The sequence below is a fragment of the Lithobates pipiens genome, unplaced genomic scaffold (assembly GCF_037356315.1).
Source record: "Lithobates pipiens isolate NorthernLeopardFrog02 unplaced genomic scaffold, aLitPip1_a1.2 Scaffold_23, whole genome shotgun sequence".
In the NCBI taxonomy this organism is placed as follows: domain Eukaryota; kingdom Metazoa; phylum Chordata; class Amphibia; order Anura; family Ranidae; genus Lithobates; species Lithobates pipiens.
The window spans coordinates 315,708,574-315,727,933 of record NW_027507785.1 but is presented as its reverse complement, the minus strand read 5'-3'; the positions used below and the strand labels follow the sequence as shown (position 1 = coordinate 315,727,933).

The window sequence follows — 19,360 nt, the reverse complement described above, 5'->3', positions numbered from 1 at the left end:
ATTGATGCCAAAGGTGCTTAAACAAAGTATTGAGCAAAGGCTTTCCGGATGCACTGTATACAGCCCAATGTTGGTTCCAATGCACGCTGACAGTCAATGTGCATTGATACCGAATGCCTCCTCTGTAGGTGCGGCTCCTGTGAACTTAGAGGAAGGTACTGGGCGTAGTACACATAGCAGGAGGTGAAGGAGGAGAGGACTTCCAATGGCAGCGCTGGTCACAGACTGTAGGAGGGAGCAAGGAACTAGAGCACATGGCTGGATAAGGAGGTGAAATTCAATGACAAATCTGTGTATGGTAGCAGCGTGATGTAGAGTGCGGTGGGAGTGGGGGGTGCAGAGAGCCAGAGCACTGTGTGTATAAGGCATGTAAAAAAAACATATTAGTGGTCTGCGGGATTCAAAATGAGAGTGATGTGAGTTTAGTGGGCTGCGAGGTCCGAAAAGTTTGACAACCACTGCTGTAGAGAATAACGCTTGGTCTCTGTGTGGAGGCAGTGGTCTGTCTGTAGAGTTCTGACAGGCCACTTGCTGAATCAGAGCTACAGCTCTCCAATCAGCAGAGAGCATAACATTTATTGATTGTAGGGTTATCCCTCAGACCTTTCACCAAGTTTGTTGCTCATCTATGGAGTTTTTCTATCAAAATCTTTCTGAGAAAGGTTGCCAGAACTGCACACAATATTGTAAATGAGGTCTAACTATATACCTAAATAGGGGAATCATCACCTTCTTCCTCCTGCTGGTGATCTCTCTACTGAGAACTAAAGATCTATATAGAGGAATCATGAACTCATTCCTTCTGTTGGTGATCCTTCTAATGATAAAAGATACATTTAAAGGAATCAGGATCTCCTTCCTCCTGCTGGTGATCCCACTAGAGATAACTAAAGATCTATATTGGATATCAGGGACTCCTTCCTGGTGAATCCTCTCGTGATGTACCACCAGATTTCTATTCGCTTTACTCACCGTCAGCCCTTGTACACACAGTCGGAGAATCCGTCGGAATGTGTCCTATCGGACCGTTTTGTCGGATATTCCGACTGTGTGTGGTCTGCATCGGACTGTTTCCGTCGGAATATCCGTCGGACCAAATTTTCCAACTTGCTGGAAATATTTTCTGACAAACTGCTCCGATCGGACATACTCCGATCATGTGTAGAGAATTCCGATCGGACGAAGTGCCACGCATGCTCAGATCAAATTCCTACATCAAAGCTATTGGCTACTAGCCTGAACGTAGTCCAGTCGTAACGAAATTATGTCATCACGTTCTGAAAGATCGGATTTTCCGAAAACTTTGTCCGACCGTGTGTATGCAACAGTTTCGGACAAGATCCGACGGATTTGGTTGTCGGAATCTCCGACCGTGTGTACAAGGGCTCAGGCTACACTCTTACTACAGAACACCTACCCTCTGTGTTGTAGAGTAAAGACTGTAAAATCCATTCCTTGGAGGCCACTGGGGGATACAGGAAGTCCTAAACCTTTGGGTTATGCTGCTGCCTATAAAAAAAAAAAACCTCTAAGAAATTATATTTATAGTGAGTATAAAAATCCTATTTTTTTTTTTTTCCTGTGTATTGGTGAACACTGGACATCTTAAACCTTCAGGATGTCCAAAAATAGTCTGAGGGGTCGGAAACCAGCAAAATTACTACTAACAGGTCCACAAACAAAAACTTGGGACTGCCTACAGGAAAAAAAAAAAAAGCTGCCTGAAGGACCCTACACCCAAAGCTGGCATCAGATGAGAAAGAAAAACATGATAGAACTTCGAGAACATATGAACATAAGACCAGGCAGCCTTCCGAATCTAGGAAATAGGCCAAAAAGCCTACTAGAACAAGCCTTAACTGGAAAGATGAGATACTAATCCTAACGACCATAAGCCTGACAGATGGTATGTTTCAGACACCTTCAAATGGTGGGAGGAGAAGCTAGGTCTCCCTTCTTTGGTCCAACTGGGATGACAAAAAAGGGAACCAATCTTCCTGAAAGAAGCAGTGGCTGAAAGACTCACAGACTGAACCACAACCTTGACACTACCTTGAATTTGTGCAAGGCCAAATCAGTTTTTTGCAGGATAGAGCCACCAGCTTTAGATGCTCACCAAGCTGAGGTGATGGCCACAAGGAATACAACTTTGTGGGTCAGAGGAGTGAGAGAAACGTCTGATTGGTTTAAATGGTGAAGCACTGAAAGAATGAGATTCAAATCCTCAGAACTCAAAGCATTTTGGACAGGGGGGCCCAAATGGAAAACCCCTTGCACAAAGATCTTAATCATAGCGTGGGAAGCCTATGTTCTATTAAACAGAATGGAAAGGGCACATCTCTCTGAATGTTGCAAAAAAAGGGAGGGGGGGGGGGGCTTTCCAAGTATCCCACAATGAAATTCCTCCCAAGGGTGCAACAGGGAGCAAGCACCTCAGTGACTCAAGGTGCAGAAGACAGGTTGAATGAAAAGGCCACCAACTGGTAGTGCAGAGGTCCAAAAGCAAAACACAAAAAAGTGGTGAGCTGGAAAGATGGGCACATGTAAATAGCAGGAAAGATGGACACATGTAAGTAGGCATCCTTTCTGTCCAAAGCCAAGAAATCTACCTGGCCAAGGGAAGCATTAATATATCTAGTGGATTCCATCTGGAATTTTTGGGCCCGAGTGTAAACATTCAAGGCCTTGAGGTCAATGATTGGGCGAATGTTCCCTTTGGGTTCTGGGACAGTGAAAAGTTGGAGTAAAACTTCTAAAACCTTTCTACAGCAGGGAGTGGGGCTATGACTCATTGATCCAAAAGTCCAGAGAGTGCCCAATGAAGATCAACAAGCTGCTGAGGAGAAACAGGGAGGTTTTGTGTTAGAAACCAAAAAGGGGGCAGTTGTAGCCCATTGACACCCCCTCGTGCACCCAGGAATCAAGGATTCAAGACATCTAGGAGACCACAAAGGTCACAGACATTCCCCTACTCTGGAAAGTGGGAGCACAAATCCATGCCATGGAAGGCTTGTTTGTGCGGCAGCCTTGGAATGACAATCTTGCTGACCAGATGGGGACCGCTCTTGGAGGGGTCACAATGTGGAGGAAGAGTTTAAATAAAAGGAACACTTTTTAGCCGGTCCTGATGGAGGCAACATAGAAGTCTGCTCCTTAGGCTTCTGCTGGGGAAGAAGAGTGCTTTAGCCCCCCAGTAGCATCCTTGATGATGCCACCCATAGCCAGTCTAAAGAGACGCTGTCCATCAAAGGTCATGTGATCAATCCATTCTTGCAGAAGAGTTCTGCAGTCCAGTACGTTAGCCAAAGAGCCCTATGAATATGTAGGCAATGGACTAATATGAGAAATACGTTATGAGCCTTCTAACAGGCCATCTCAGCTAAAGTTTAATGCCACAGATATTTTTTCCTCTCAATGATTTAAAGGTTAATGGCAGCAGTGGTTGGATCTCTTTTAGAGATGAGGGACTCCAATGAGGGAAGACACTCCAATACTAGAGGGTAGCAGGATTACAACCTACAGACTTCGCCACTATGAGACCACCGCTGAAAGTAATCCTCAACCTGTTATGCTGCGTACACATGACCAGACTTTGACGGTCTTCCAGAGGACTTGGCCACACACGACCAGACCAAATCCATTTGTTTTGAACGTGATGACGTAAACGGGACTGAACAAGGAAGTTTAATAGCCAGTAGCCAATAGCTGCCCTTGCGTCGTATCTGGTCCGGAATAACACATAGACGAACGGTTTTCCCAATTTTTAGTCCGTGAGACTTGAGTCTGTCGGATAGATTTGAAACATGTTATATTTCTAGGTCTGTCGGACTTTTGGGGAAAAAAAAGTCAGCTGGAGCCCACACACAATTGAAATGTCCGACGGATTCTGGTCCGATCGTGTGTACGCGGCATTAGTGGAGAGTGTAATGGAGGCACCAGGAACAGGGACTATTCCCCCCCCACCCCCCACCTCAGAAATGGATATGTTGCAGCTGCAGTGCAGTAAGAAACATATATGGCAAACACAGCGTGAGGCCGTGTCAGCTACCAATAAAATTTCGGAAACTCCTGGTGCCCAGCCCAAATTGCCTACTCGCCAAGTCTTTAGAGACAGGACAAGCGCAGAAGCAATGCTAGAAGCTCTGGACCTAGAATGCCCTCCACAGCCAACATAAGCAGATTCAGTCTGGAAGAGGCCCACGTGGAGTCTAGTCCCCAAGGGTCACTTCCAGGCTCACCCCGCAATATCCAGTCCAGCAAGGCTTGGATGTTGTACAGTTCAAAACCAGGCTGAGGATGACCATACCTGTTAATTGTAGGGATCCTCAGCCTGGATTTGGGGAATACCATGGGGAATATATGGGGTATATGGGGAATACCGGCAACAGTGTACAAAAGATTTGATTGAACAAGAAAATCACAAGTTAGCCTTCAAACTAGCAGAGCTCTCTCCTCCTATCAGCATGTTCCTTGCCCTGCAGCACAACTGACTGGTGCATTATGCTGCTTCTTTCTCTCCCTCTCTTAGCTCTACTGTACAAATGGTACGTAAACTGCCTGCATTTAGAAAATAAGTTTAATGACATTTTAATGATTATAAAGCTGTGTTGTTTGAAGCTTTTTATACCCGAGTGGAGTTCAGCTTTAAGCAGTAGTACACGTTACCCCCACCCCTTGCATTATAGAAAGTATGCTTTTTGCCAATGGTTAAATTGCCTGGCTGAAATTTACAGAGAGTGGCTCAATGTTTGCAAAGTGTTAAACAGCACGTTTTATAATACTGGCTCCCGGCACATCTCTCATCTCAGGAGCGGGCCGTAAATTCTGGGCCAGTTCTTGAACACAAAAGCCAGAGGAGATAAATATTGAATTTTGTGTTAAAGTGCTGGAATCGACAAAACTTCCAGCTATTTCCAAACTCTCTTTCCATAAGTTTTCAGCGACAAGGCTGCAGCTGACAAGGGGTCGGGGGGCCGAGAAGGGCTGTATCTCTCGGACTTTTCCCGGGCAAGGTTAAGGTGCTCTGGGGTCCTGATGAATGGTTCGTATTTGTCACTGGAACAAGTTATAACTCCATCTTAACGGCTGGTAAATCACACAATCCCTGGCTGAGGTTTGCAACTCCTATACTGAGGATGCACAGGAGGAAACTGCCTTGGCAAGCACAGTCTATATAGCGCTGTGCCTCAGAGGGTCAGGCATTGCACAGACATCGTACTATTGTTTTTTCCGTAGAGGCAACTTTGGACTTAGTATGCGGCAGGCACTAGAGGTGTCACGGTGATGTAAAAACTGCAGGGGTAGGTTGACAGCGGTTAACAGCAGTGTACACTCACCCAGCTGCTTTTAGGCTAGGTTCACACATGTCCGGTGCCAATTTCCCCTGTTTTAACTGCCAATTTTCCAAAGCAACCACTGTTCAGCTGTGATTCAGATGCGGTTCAGATGCAAATATTCGAAGGCGGCGGTCACTGGCGTCTGACAGTCATTAGATGGTTGTTGAGGAGTGGGCCGGGAAGCCGGACCCCATGTCCTCAAAGCGGAGTTCCACCAGTTTTTTCGTTTATTAAAAGTCAGCAGCTACAAAAAAAAAAAAAAAAAAATCATAGCTGCTGACTTAATAAATCAACACTTACCTGCCCCACGGTCCAGCGATGTGGCCGCCCGGAGGATAGCTCCTATCCCCCTCCTCTCCTCTGCACAGTCATGGTAACTGTGGGCACCCGGCCGTGACAGCTTATGGCTTTATGGCCGGGCACTGTGCATGCGCGAGGCGTGCTGCACTCTCCTATTGGTCAGCCGATCTTCTGGGACCCAGAGTTGTGTCCTAGGAGATTGCTGGCAGGGAGGGGCTGCCTAGGGCGAGAGGAGTCGCCTAGGCAGCCGAACATAGGAAGCAGGAAGTGGGACAGGAAGTCCCATGAAAAAAAGGGTACATACTCTCCCCCAAATAAATGACATGCCAAATGTGGCATGTCAGGGGGCGAGGAGTGCTTAAAGCGGAAGTTCCACTTTTGGGTGGAACTCCGCTTTAACCACTTCCCGCCTGGTCTATAGCAGAAGGAAATGGATCAGTTATCCAGCAGGACAACAAGCCAGCGCGCGCCCGCAGCAATTGATGGTGTGGTGTGTCAGTCTGACACACAGCATCTCTGATCTTGGTAAAGAACCTCTGACGTAGGCTCTTTACCACGTGATCAGCTGTGTCCAATCACAGTGTAAATAGGAAGAGCCATTTATCAGCTTTTCATCCACTCACACTGACAGACCCGCCCCCCCCCCCCCCCCCCCCGGGATGCCCACCCAGGACCACCAAGGATGGCAATCCATGCCCAATAGGGCTGCCACTCAGTGCCCATCAGTGATCCCTGCCAGTGCCCATCAGTGCTGCATATCAGTGTCATCCATCAGTGCTGCTTATCAGGGTCAACCATCAGTGCCCGTCAGTGCTGCTTATCAGTGCTGCATAAAAAAAAAAAAAGGCATGGGGTCCACCCCAAAACCCATACCAGGCCCTTATCCGAGCATGCAGCCTGGCAGGCCAGGAAAGGGGGAAGAGACTAGCAAGCACCCTCCCTCCTGAACCATACCAGGCCACATGTCTGCAACATGAGGAAGGTGCTCCTCACCCCCAAAGCACCTTGTCTCCATGTTGATATGGACAAGGGCCTCTTCCCCACAACCCTGGCTGGTGGGTTGTGGGAGTCTGCAGGCAGGGGGCTTATCGGAATCTGGAAGTTCCCTTTAACAAGGGGGGCCCCCCCAAATACAGCCCAACCCCCCCCCCCCCCAGATTGTACCCCTACTCATTCACCAAAAAAAGTGTCAAAAATAAAAACAGACAGACAGTTTTTGACAATTCCTTTATTAAAATAAAAAACATGTCCCCTGGTGTAGATCCATCGTCAATCACGATGCCTGACGCCACTGCTGACCCGATAAAAAAAAAAAAAAAGAAGATCTACAGTTAATGGTATTAAGTCATTAGTGTGAGAATGAAATGTGATGCCTCACCCCAGAAGGCGTGAATCACCGGACAAAGCCACGAACGAAATCAGCTGCACAAGTATATTCTGCGTAAGGGTTTAAATTGGATCAATCGGTTCCTGGCCAAGGCCAGCTGCAACATGTTGTTGTTTCAAAGAATCAAAAGTTCTCAAGGTGCTGTTTTTGCAAAGCTGACTAAGACACTTGATCTCTTTGGAGGCCCAAACAGAAGGGTCTGGTATAGAGGAAAACTCAGGAACTATGGCATTTAACTATAATGGGGTACGTGGATAACATTGACTAGGCAGCCTGGGGTGTCAGAGTCACAATTGTGTCCCACTTTTTGGTGATTCTTCACAAAAAATTAAAATTTTATATCTTTATGTTTGAAGCCTGAAATGTGGCAAAAGGTTGAAAAAAAGTTCAAGGGGGCCGAATACTTTCGCAAGGCACTGTGTGTATAATTAGATATAGATATAGAGAGAGAGTTATCTCTCTCTCTCTCTCTATATAAACATATAAGCACTCTCTCTCTCATATATATATATATAATCGCTCTCTCTCTCTCTCTATATATATATATATATATATATATATATATATATATATATATATATATATATATATATATATATATATATATATATATATATATATATATATATATATATATATATATATATAGCTCTCTATATATCTCTCTCTATAGCGAGATAGAGATAGATATATATATAGAGAGAGAGAGAGATCTCTCTCTCTCTCATTATAGAGCGAGAGATAGATAGATAGATATATTGATCTCTATCTCTCTATATATCTCTCAATATCTATCTAGAGATGGAGAGAGCTCTATAGATATGGAGGGAGAGTGAGTGATAGGGAGGGAGGGTGATATATATATATATATATCACTCACTCTCCCTCCATATCTATAGATCTCTCTCCATCTCTAGATAGATATTGAGAGATATATAGAGAGATAGAGATCAATATATATATCTATCTATCTATCTCTCGCTCTATAATGAGAGATATAGATATAGAGAGAGATAAATAGGGAGCTATATAGATTATATATATATATATATATATATATATATATATATATATATATATATATATATATGTGAGAGAGAGATTATATATATGAGATATATCTCTCTCTCTCTATATTAATATATATATATATATATATATATATATATATATATATATATATATATATATATATATATATATATATATGAGAGACACACAGAGAGAGAGAGAGACACAGAGAGAGACAGACACAGAGAGAGAGACAGACACAGAGAGAGAGAGAGAGAGAGAGAGAGAGAGACAGAGAGAGAGAGACAGAGAGAGACAGAGAGAGAGAGAGAGAGAGAGACACACACAGACAGAGAGAGAGACACAGAGAGAGACAGAGAGACACAGAGACAGAGAGACACAGAGACAGAGAGACACAGAGAGACAGAGAGACACAGAGAGAGAGAGAGACACACACAGAGAGAGAGAGAGAGAGAGAGAGAGAGAGAGACACAGACAGAGAGAGAGACAGAGAGACAGACAGAGAGAGAGAGACAGAGAGAGAGACAGAGAGAGAGACAGAGAGAGAGACAGAGAGACAGAGAGAGAGACAGAGACACACATACATACACACATATATAGAGAGATATATGCATATAGAGAGAGAGAGAGATAGAGAGAGATATATAGATATCGCTCTCTATCTAGATATCTCTCTCTCTCTCTCTCTCTCTCACCACTGACATTAATACAGTGATCAGTGATAATATTATGCACGGTCACTGTACTAATGACACTGGCTGGAAAGGGGTTAACATCAGGGGCGATTGTGGGCTTAAATATGTACCTGCTGATGTGTAAAATGTGCTGCTTTTAGTAAGAGATCTCTCAGTTTCTCATTCCTACCTTGCAGGGATAAGAAACAGAGATCTCTCCATGTGTACAGAGCTCTGTGTTTATCAGCTCAGAGCTCTGGGCTGTGATCGTACACGGCCAATAAGCAGGCTCCGGCCGTGAATCATTGGCGGACAGGCTCTCTGCCTACAGGGGCAGTACATTGTGGGCGCCAAGTGGATAAAATGGTACTTTTTCTCAGTTTAAACATTTGACGTTTTCTATTGTAAATAAAATATAGGTTTATGAGATTTGCAACTCTTTGCATTCTATTTTTAATGTAGATTTTATACAACGTCCCAGCTTCTTTTTTTTTTTGGAATTGGGGGTTGAATACCTGCCTGGAGTTCAGCTTTATAGACTCTTGTAAAGAATTACAAGTTAAAAGGTTACATAACCTTACTCTGAGCAGTTTGTGGAAACACTCCTTTCTGTGAAAAAGAAAAAAAAAAATCTTATGGAATTTGTATTTTCCAGATAGCTGTCCAATGTGTTTATTTTTTATTTTTTTTATAGGTGAGAGTAGAGGGGGGCATGAAAACTTTGGTGTACCCTAAATATCAACTGCCAATCAGCAGCAGCTGTAGGATGTACATGTTATCTACTAACTTGTATGATCTCTTACTGAGAATCTTCTAATCTATATGGATAACATTTCAATATAAGATAGAATTTTTTTTTTTTTTTTAATAAAATAACTTTTATTGATACCAATGTTAAAACATTACAAATATATAAAATGTTTTATAGCAAAATAACCAAATTCTAATATAAACTTGGAATATACATTCATAAAATCAGCAGAATAATCTGACCTTATAAAGCTATGTGTGCAAAATCTGATGTGCGACGCTTCCTTGTTATACGCTGCCTAGGCAGCCAAGTGCATCGTGGGAGACCGAGGTCACCGATCTCCTCCCTCTTGTGTTTTTGCACCCCTCCTCCTTAGCTTCCCCCCGAGAATGATCTTATATAGAAATCTGCATCCCCTGCCTCCCTATTCTCCAATTTCTTTCCTGCAATTATACACAACCTAGCAAAAAGAATTTAGAGTATGGCAAGCATTTTAGGATAATGGCACCCAGCTCTGCATGTCTGTTCCAATGGTTTTAAAGAGAACCCAACGTTAAAAGAGAATATTTCAACAACAAAGGATACCATTGTAACTGAGCCTTAGCCTAGGTCCCTGCTTATCTTATACAGTGGAAGATCGATACAAAACAGAGGGCGCACTGGCCTAGTGCATTGCCCACCAACAAATTTATTTAAGCTAGAATATAAAATATAACTACAGTTAAAACCTTGGTTTGAGAGACGAGCAGAATTTTTCAATACATTTTGACTTGATATACAAGTAGCTTTATGTCACAACTGAGTATAAAAGAGAAGAGAGGTGCCTCCAAGGCCTCTTTCACACGGGGTGGATCAGTGCTGATCCGCCCCGTGGAAATCTGCTTGCTCAGCGGGGATCGCTCCGTCGATCCTCGCGGAGCAGGACGATGACCGGTCCGTCTCCGCACACTGTGCAGGGACGGACCTGTCAGAGCGCCGCTCTCCCTTATGGGAGATTGGATGATGACGGACCGCAGAGTCTGTCGTCACCCAATCCGATAACGGATGGAAAAGTACGTTTTTCCTCCGTCACACTTTTTCAGATCGGAGTGGGTCGGAGGTCAGCGGACATGTCACCGCTGACATCCAACGCTCCATAGACCTCTATGGAGAATCCGTTCAGGTCCGCCTGCAAAACTGGATCTCAACGGATCGGTAGTGTGAAAGAGCCCTTAATGTAGCAATATGGTTACATTTAATGAAGGTAGAACATTTAGAAACACATTGCTACACTTAGAGGGGCCTCTCTTCTCTTTTATACTCTGGAGCTCCTGCTGGATTTTTCTTCTATTCCTCTTGTGGAGGCTTCCATTTGTAGATGGACATTTTATGGTTACCCAACCAATCACATTGCTATAATCTTTTTATATGGACTATAAACTGAAGGACCTAGGTTGTGGGAAGAATCATTTGAGTTTCCATGATTTCTTATTGGGAATTTTTTTTTGATATACAAGTGCTTTGGATTACAAGCAGGTTTCTGGAACAAATTATGCTCGCAATACAAGGTTTTACTGTACTCACAAGTGTAGGTAGTAAAATCCCTCATCAAGCCACTACAAGTGGCTGCAATCTCCCAGCTTTGCCAAAGCGTCTAGCTCAAGGAGAACCTTACCAGGGTCCCTGCTGATTGATGCGTTTTAAAGGATGTCCTTCTATATCAGAGCCCACATCAGAGGGGCTGTGATGAAGGACATCCTTCGAAAATGCGTCAGCCAGTGGGGAACCCTGGTAAGGTCCTCCTTGAGCTAGAGGCTTTGTCAAAGCTGGGAGATTGCAGCCACTTGTAGTGGCTTGATGACCGATTTTACTACCTACACTTGTGAGCAGTTTATATTCTATCTTCAATAAACGTGTTGTTGGATGATGCCAGTGCGCCCTTTTTTATCTATCTTCCACAGTGTTCTGAGGACAACTCAAGTCCTAGAGGGCAGCACGGCTTTATTGCAGGGATCTTCAAAACTACGACCCTCCAGCTGTTGTGGAACTACACATCCCATGAGGCATTGTAAAAAACTCAGACATGACTAGGCATGATGGAAATTGTAGTTCCTGAACAACTGGAGAGCCGTAGTTTGAAGACCCCTGCTTTATAGTAATATCCACTTCTACAGACTACAGAGTTCTCATCTAATTTGGACTATCACACCTATGCACAGGAGAATATCGCTGCTTATATTATACAGTGCCTGATGTGCACACAGGTCGTACTATAGTGCTACCTCTAGGCTCAGATTCATGGATTTGCGTTTATTTCGTCGTTGATCTTTGTCTCCTCCCCTTCTTATTCACCAACATCTGCGGCTTTAAGACCTAGAGTCTGACAATGGTGCCAAAAAAAAATAAAAAATCTAACCAAATAAGACCTTTACTAAAGCTTAAAGCGGAGCTCCTGCAGAAAAAAAAAAAAGTAAAGTCAGCAGCTACAGTGTAGCTGCTGACTTTTAATATTAGCCCACTTACCTGAACAGGAAATCCAGTAGTGTCTTCACCCAAATTGGCTATCAGAATCTAGCGCCACCATCTCCACTAAGGGAAACCGGCAGTGATTCACTGCCAGTTCCCTACTGTGCATGCACGAAGCGCGCTGCACACTCTTTTTGAGCTGGCTATGGGGGAAGGAGGGGGTTGTCACACTTCCAGCAGAGTTTGCCGTGGCAAACTCAGCCAGAACTAAGACTGGGTACATGTCAAAGCCAGGCGCCAAATGTGGCAGCAGAGGGAGGGAGGAGGCAGATAAGCAGAGCTTACCCTTTTGGGTGGAGCTCTGTTTTTACAATCTTATTGTACAATCAACGTAAGTGGTAATAAACGTTTATTTTTACCTACAAGTTTATGATAGAGTTTACCCGTAAGTAAAATAAATATCTCCTAAACGTGCACCGAGATATTCTAGCGAGCAGTGCTAGCTATTCTAGCGCGCATGCTCTCTGAAAAAATGGCATACCCACCCGTGCCATTCCTTCAGAGCTGTGTGGCGCGGCTGAGACTTCTGCGCGCATGCACAGGAGTGACATCATTGCGGCTCGTACATTCAGAGGACTGGAGTCCCCAAACGAAGAAGGAAGAAGTTGAAGTTGTAAGCCTCTGCAGTGGTGACAGCGCACCGCTGGAGGGCTTTGCTCTAAGGGACATGTTTCATAATGTGCTAGTATGCGGTGCATACTACCACATTATGCCTTTACCTTGCAGGGTTTTTTGTTTTTTAAATGCCTTTACTACCAGCAAGCGTGCAGTGCAAATGCATGCCCGATTGGATACAAAATTGATTGGATAGTTTAGGTAGGTCCTCATATTACATAGAGATCTAAAGTTGATTTTACAGAAATTGTATGTTCAGACTGTAAGGTGTATGGTGGGCCTAAAGCTCAGTTACATTTTTATTACAAGGTTTTATTTAGTGCAACATTCATTTTGTAAAAAAGTTCTCTCATTGTCCTCTGAATCTACTTGCCCACTATTATTTCCTGCCCTTACAGGATGTCTGGGCAACAGAAGGAAGAATATAAGAGTTAACATGTGCAATTTGTTTAGTCCTGAATTTGTTTAACAAATTTTGACAAACTTGTTAATTCCGAAATTTCCGAAAATATGAATTTTCGAATTTTCAAAAATACGAATTTTCAAATTTCCGAAAATTTGGAAATTAGAAAATTAAAAAAAATCAGAAAAAAAGAAAAAGCAGTAAAATTCGAAATAATAACTATTAAGTTATAGGCATTGGAATTTCCTTTCAAATTTGGCTGTTTAACGTAACGAGTACGAATTTATCAGACGTTACGCTTTATCTGAAATAACGAATGTCTTATTTAAATGAATGTAACATAATGATCTAATAATAATAAATAATAATTATAAAACCTTTTCATTATTGTTATTATTAATTTGTTCCATTCCATTTGTTTAGATGCGGCATTCGTGGTTTTGGATAATTCGTAACTTGAGATAAATTTGTATTTGTTAGGATCACAAACAGCCAAATTTGAAAGGAAAAATTCCAATACCTATAATTTAATAGTTATTATTTCAAAATTTACTGATTTTCATTTTTTTCAGATTTTTGGAAATTCGAAAATCTGAATTTTCGGATTTCTGAATTTTTCGAATTTTGAAAAAAAAAAAAAAAAAAAAAAAAAAAAAAAAAAAAAAAACAATGAAACGAAAACATTTTTTTTGTCAGTGCACATGTCTACTATAGAGCAATTCTAAGCAGAAATGACAGGTCCACCCAAACTTGAAACGTCATGGCGTAGGACTCCAAACTCCAATCAAATTTATCCAGCTTGTGTACCCAGGCGAGGCATTTACTCCTATATATACACACAGTAAAAGTCTGAATCCCGTTCAGTATGTACTGAAGCCAGAGACAGCCATGATACTAGCATAGCATGAAGCTTTACCTTTATACATGATACCATGAAACTTTACCTTTATACATGATACTAGCATAGCATGAAACTTTACCTTTATACATGATACTAGCATAGCATGAAGCTTTACCTTTATACATGATACTAGCATAGCATGAAGCTTCATCTTTATACAGGATACTAGCATTTTCAGAAGGTTGTCCACAATTGTCTTGTATTTGTGCCATCGCCCCTCTAAAGTCATAATAACTTGCTGGAAGCAACAAAGCTCACATTAACAAAAGTAGAAAGTGACCTGCAGGGGAAGTCAGAGGAGGTTTCAAGTCCCAGACCATTAGAGACCAACATGCAGGAGGACAACCGAATCGGAGTTCAAACACCAAATCCTAGGTGGCAATGTGCAACGTTTCATCGACTCAACTCAATGACCTTGGTAAAATAGGAAATAAAACCAAATATTAAAAACGCATAAATAACTGCAAGTTCTTCCTTTCATCAGTATCAGAGATCATGCAGCTGCACCTCATTTAATGTAGAAAGTACAAACATGGACGTTGCATTGAAGAGAGAGGACGGACATTACAGAAAATAATGAATCTTTATACACACACACAATAAAAAAAACAAAAAAAAAAAACAAACATAAGTACACCTATGATAAAATTGTAACTGTATAAATTAAGATATTCGATTCAAAAACAGATCAACAGTTGCTTATAAATGTATTACTTTTATTTAATAATATATAATAGCAATCTATACTATTCTTTGCATTTATATAACTGAGCTTCATTAATTTGATTGATAACAGATTATATTGTACATTTGTATAATTTACCTTTGAATACATAATAAAATATTTTGACAAGAAAAAATAAAAACACATAAGTAAGAAGATTCCTACAGGTCTGTGGGTCATCATATCTCCCAAGCTGAGAGACTGGAAGTTGTCACTCAAAATACTCAGGAAAGGAAAACCTTAGAATTATGAATGGTAATCCTGGTTGATCCAAAATATAAAATGGACTGAGAATGGGGACCTCAGTTTTTGTTCCCCCCCCCCCCCCCCCCCCCCCCAAGTACGGTAACTACCAAACTGTTTTATCACCAGTGTTACCTCTGCGACTCTCCTTCGCTGTTCACACAGAGTGGACCTGAAGCTGCTCTTGTCGGGTTCCCCGCCGAAACCCCTGGCCCCCCCCCTCTCTGTCTAGTGCCCCCATGGGAAACGGCTTCCCATGGGGGGCACTCGTGTGTGCTCGCTCTTGAGCCCCGCTGCTGTGTCCATTGACACTCACTGAAGTTGACTGACAGAGCGGGAGCCAATGGCTCTCGCTGCTATTAATCTGCCCAATGAGGAGGGAGATAGTAGTGAAAGCTGCTCCTCCCATGGACGTTGCTAGATCGGATTGTGCTCAGGTAAGAATAAGGGGTGGGGGCTGGGGAGGCTCCTGCAGAGGAGGTTTTTTTACCTTAATGTATAGCATGCATTAAGTTAAAAAACCTTGAGGCCTTATAACCACTTTAAGCCGGCTATAGATGGATCTAAATTTGGCTGGTTCAACACGGACTGGCTGGATTTTCATCCAACTATGGGCAGGCTGGTTGTACTGAAGTCGATCTATTGATCAACTTCAGTACAACATGTCTGTTTTTTTACCCCCTAAGATTACTACCACTGGTTATAGCCAGCAGCAATAATCACTGTATACCAACAGCGGGGAAGACTCCTGCTGTCAGAATACAATAGCGCAGCGGGAGAGATCCCCCCATCAACACCGAGGGCTGGTTCACACTCCTGTGAGATCGCATGGGCACCTTACTGTAGTACAAATCACATGCGATATCGGTGCGATTCAGCCATACAGATATTGCATTTGGACCAAACGCGCACAGGACCCTTTTTTTTGGTCCGCAGCAGAATCGGATTACATGGGTGTTCACACCCATGCGATCCGATTCCAGTCTGAATTTGCAGTTCCCACTGCGACATGCGAACAGATTTGGGGGTGTCATTAACTTTTAATTGACACTCCAATCAGTTTGCATAGGGCAGTGTGAACTGCCGCTGGGAGACATGTGATATGGGGAACCTGCAGGGTATTTGCAGGGTTCCCACACCGCAGCAGTGTGAACCGGCCCTGAATGTGTTGATGGGGGAATCCCTCCCGCTGAGCTATTGTATTCTGACAGCCGGGAATACAAAGATTACTGCTGTCGGCTATATAGGGGGAGTCGAGTGCCCTACCACTTGTGCAACACATTCTGTCCTTCCAGACGCTATTACCAAAGACGGGACCATTGTTCTTCTCCTTACCTCTATACCGCAAGCATCTGCCTTTTCCTTTTTCTTCCTTCAGATACTGAAAGAGAGAAAACATCAGGGGTACCAATGAATGGAATTACCAGAGTCAAGGATGCCCAGCATCATTCAACATGGAAGACTGAGTGAGGAAAAAGATGGCTCCAGCTCCTGTTCTCCACCTGTAGAGAACTCCTCAGACGTGTTTTGCCCTTTTCAGGGCTTAATTATAGAGGCCTCTATGATTAATCCCCGAAAAGGGTGAAACATGTCTGAAGAGTTCTCTACAGGTGGAGAACAGGAGCCATCTTTTACCGATCTCATTCACATTTATGCAACAGGGAGTCGGTGTCTGTGTGCAGACGGACACCATTTTGTTGGAGTCTACTGGAGCCTGACAAGCCTACCATATTCTGCCTGTCTAGCACCAGTCTGTTCACATGCCGATATGACTGACGCAGGTTTGGGGGGGGGGGGGGGGGGGGGAGGATGCATTCGTGTGGTACTATTTTCATGGTTTTTGGGCTACATATGGAAGACTGAGGCCATACCTGGAAGTGCAGCACATCATGAAGACAACAAGTGGACAACCTGAGGGGGTGTCACCACAGCGTCCTGCACTCCTGGTTTAATGATACAGAGAGCAGGGCTGATGTCAACAGACTTATCTTATTTTACTGCATGGTACAGGTCAGTAATAAGACCGGAGTCTGTAACTCTCCTACCATGGTGTCTTATCTCACACTTATCAGCAACATATCCACTAAAGTACGCTAAAAGCAAGGCTATACCATTGAATCAGCTGACAGTATTGTGTTTATTGAGATCTAACTCATGGGTGTTTGCGCTCTTCTCTGCTCTCTCTTCCCATAATTCCAGACCAGGGGGTCAGTGGTAACTGGTATCTGCTCACCTGAGTCCATGTGAGCACAGAAAAAAAAATCTTAAGCCCTGATGCAGGGCGAGTGTGCCCCTGAGACACGTTGGATTTTTTTTTTATGAACCATTTTATCAATAAATTATTTGCATCATTAAATTTCTTGGATGACTGTTTGACGTGCCCATTGGAATAAAATGTGTATATATATATATATATATATATATATATATATATATATATATATATATATACACATACACACACACACACACACACACACACACACACACACACACGAGAGATATATCTATCTCCCTTTTTACCTCCTCTCTAGCTCACCTTCGGGACTTCTCCAGAGCCTCTCCCATCCTCTGGAACTCCTGGCATGTCCGATCAGCCCCTAACCTGTCCACCTTTAGGAGATTCCTGAAAACTCACTTATTCAGGGAAGCCTACCCCACACCCACCTAACTGTCCCTGAGCCACCCCCGCCAAATCATTCCCTGCATCTATTACCTTTTGTACCACCACCCCCTCCCTTTAGAATGTAAGCTCTACGAGCCATGCCCTCCTGTATTGAACTGTACTGTAACTGTGTTGTGCCCCCTCTACAGTGTAAAGCACTGCATAAACTGTTGGTGCTATATAAAATCATGAATAATAATAATAATAATATTATATATTCACCATGTCAAGGCAGCTCTGTGCATTACCAACCATTGCCAACTCTTGGGAGAAGACCCGATGAGGACCTTATGTGTATTATATATCATGTGACTGGACTGAGGACTTTGGAAAAAATAAATTGTAGTTGGCACCCAGAGGGAGAACTGGAGAATGGGGGACTAAGCCCCGAATATAGCTTTAAGATCCAAATGCAAAAGGTCTATTGACAATCAGTGGTGTTCATACATATGCAATAATACGAAAACGGAGGCGAAATTTCCCCCAAAAAGGAGGATAGAAGTTGTAACAACTCCTAAACAAAATGAAATACAAACTTAAAAAGTTCCACATGCTTGCACAATATAGCGGTGCTCATAGTTGACATCACAATGTTGACGAAGGACATATATGTATCCTTCAGTGTAGAGATAATTCTGTGGGCTCCATGTATAACAGTGCCCCCCCCCCCCCCCCGGTCTCATATCTCAACCATACCTGAACCTCATATCTATAAAACCCCTTCCCCCTTTATTCTCCTCCTGCGTAAGGTCTAAGCCCTTGTACACACGGTCGGACATTCCGACGGAAAACGCCCGATCGGACCGTGTTGTCGGATAATCCGACTGTGTGTGGGCTCCATTGGACCGTTTCCGTCGGAATATCCGAAGGACAAAGTTTGGCATAGTAGTCCATTATGCTTTACCTTTGCAGGGAATGAAAGAGGGTTTACTTCCTCTTTAATATGGGAGAGGTAGGTATTAACACTCATCTCACATGACTGAGTTAGCCTGGTGATTGGCATCCTGGGAGGAAGAAGAGAACATCACTTGCTTCCCCAGTACCTGGAAATACTGTGTATTGTCCTGCAGATGTAGCGTAGTGGAGGGGGCAGCAAATATGTGAATCTGGGAGTGGAGAGGTGCCCATACAAAAACAAAAGTCAGTTTTCTCCAAATAGCTAATTTTTTGTAAGATGATCTGTTCGAACAAAATGACGTGTGCAAAATGAATGCGATCCTTTCCATTTCCTATGGAGAAATGGAACAGATTTTTCAACAAATGTGCAATATGTTGTAGTTTTGCGCAGGTTACAGGGGGGTCTCAGTGTTGTGAAGGATCGAGCCCCAAGATTTAGATTAAAGAATAAGTTCACATGGCAGGGGACACACGTGATAAACACTGAGACTAAAGAATTACACGTACTACAGCCATAGCACACAATCATATCTTCATTTCTGATTATATGAACATAGTGCAGTTGGTAATAAAAACGACAGGCCAGACCGAAAAGGTCATGCAACATTGGTTTCTATGTGTCCTCATAGATATACAAGAATCCCTACGTCTTGTAATATGGGAAATAGACATTGTTATTTTTGTTTTTGATGTATGTAGGTTTGTTTTCAATAAAAATTATCTGATTTAAAAAAAGAATAAGTTCACCTATAGAACAGGTTACCCATATTTAGGGTGCAACATGTTCCATTACCTGCAGCTCTCACCCCCCCTCCCCTGTGACAGCGGGGCAGAGGTTCCTCTCCCCGCACTCGCTGTCATTTTTCAAAATAGGTGCAGCTGCTTCGCCCACACAGGAGCGTCATCCATTCACAGGAATCTGTGAAT

General features: G+C 43.0%; 1 protein-coding gene across 2 annotated transcripts in view; it reads right to left on the bottom strand.

The window, feature by feature from the left end:
* Positions 1–13,638: 13,638 nt before the first annotated feature.
* ITGB3BP (integrin subunit beta 3 binding protein) overlaps positions 13,639–19,360 on the bottom strand; it is a 100,207-nt gene continuing 94,485 nt past the window's right edge. The window contains exons 7-9 of one of the 2 annotated variants that reach the window (XR_013262108.1): positions 16,207–16,252; positions 14,020–14,318; positions 13,639–13,983 (exon numbers count right to left, since the gene is read on the bottom strand). Coding sequence is in view for 1 of the 2 variants with exons in the window: in XM_077450563.1 (XP_077306689.1) it covers positions 16,209–16,252 (44 nt within the window). In the remaining variant the exon portion in view is untranslated. Of the gene's footprint in view, positions 14,319–16,206; positions 16,253–19,360 lie in introns of both variants that reach the window. The other variant, XM_077450563.1, reaches the window with a different exon arrangement.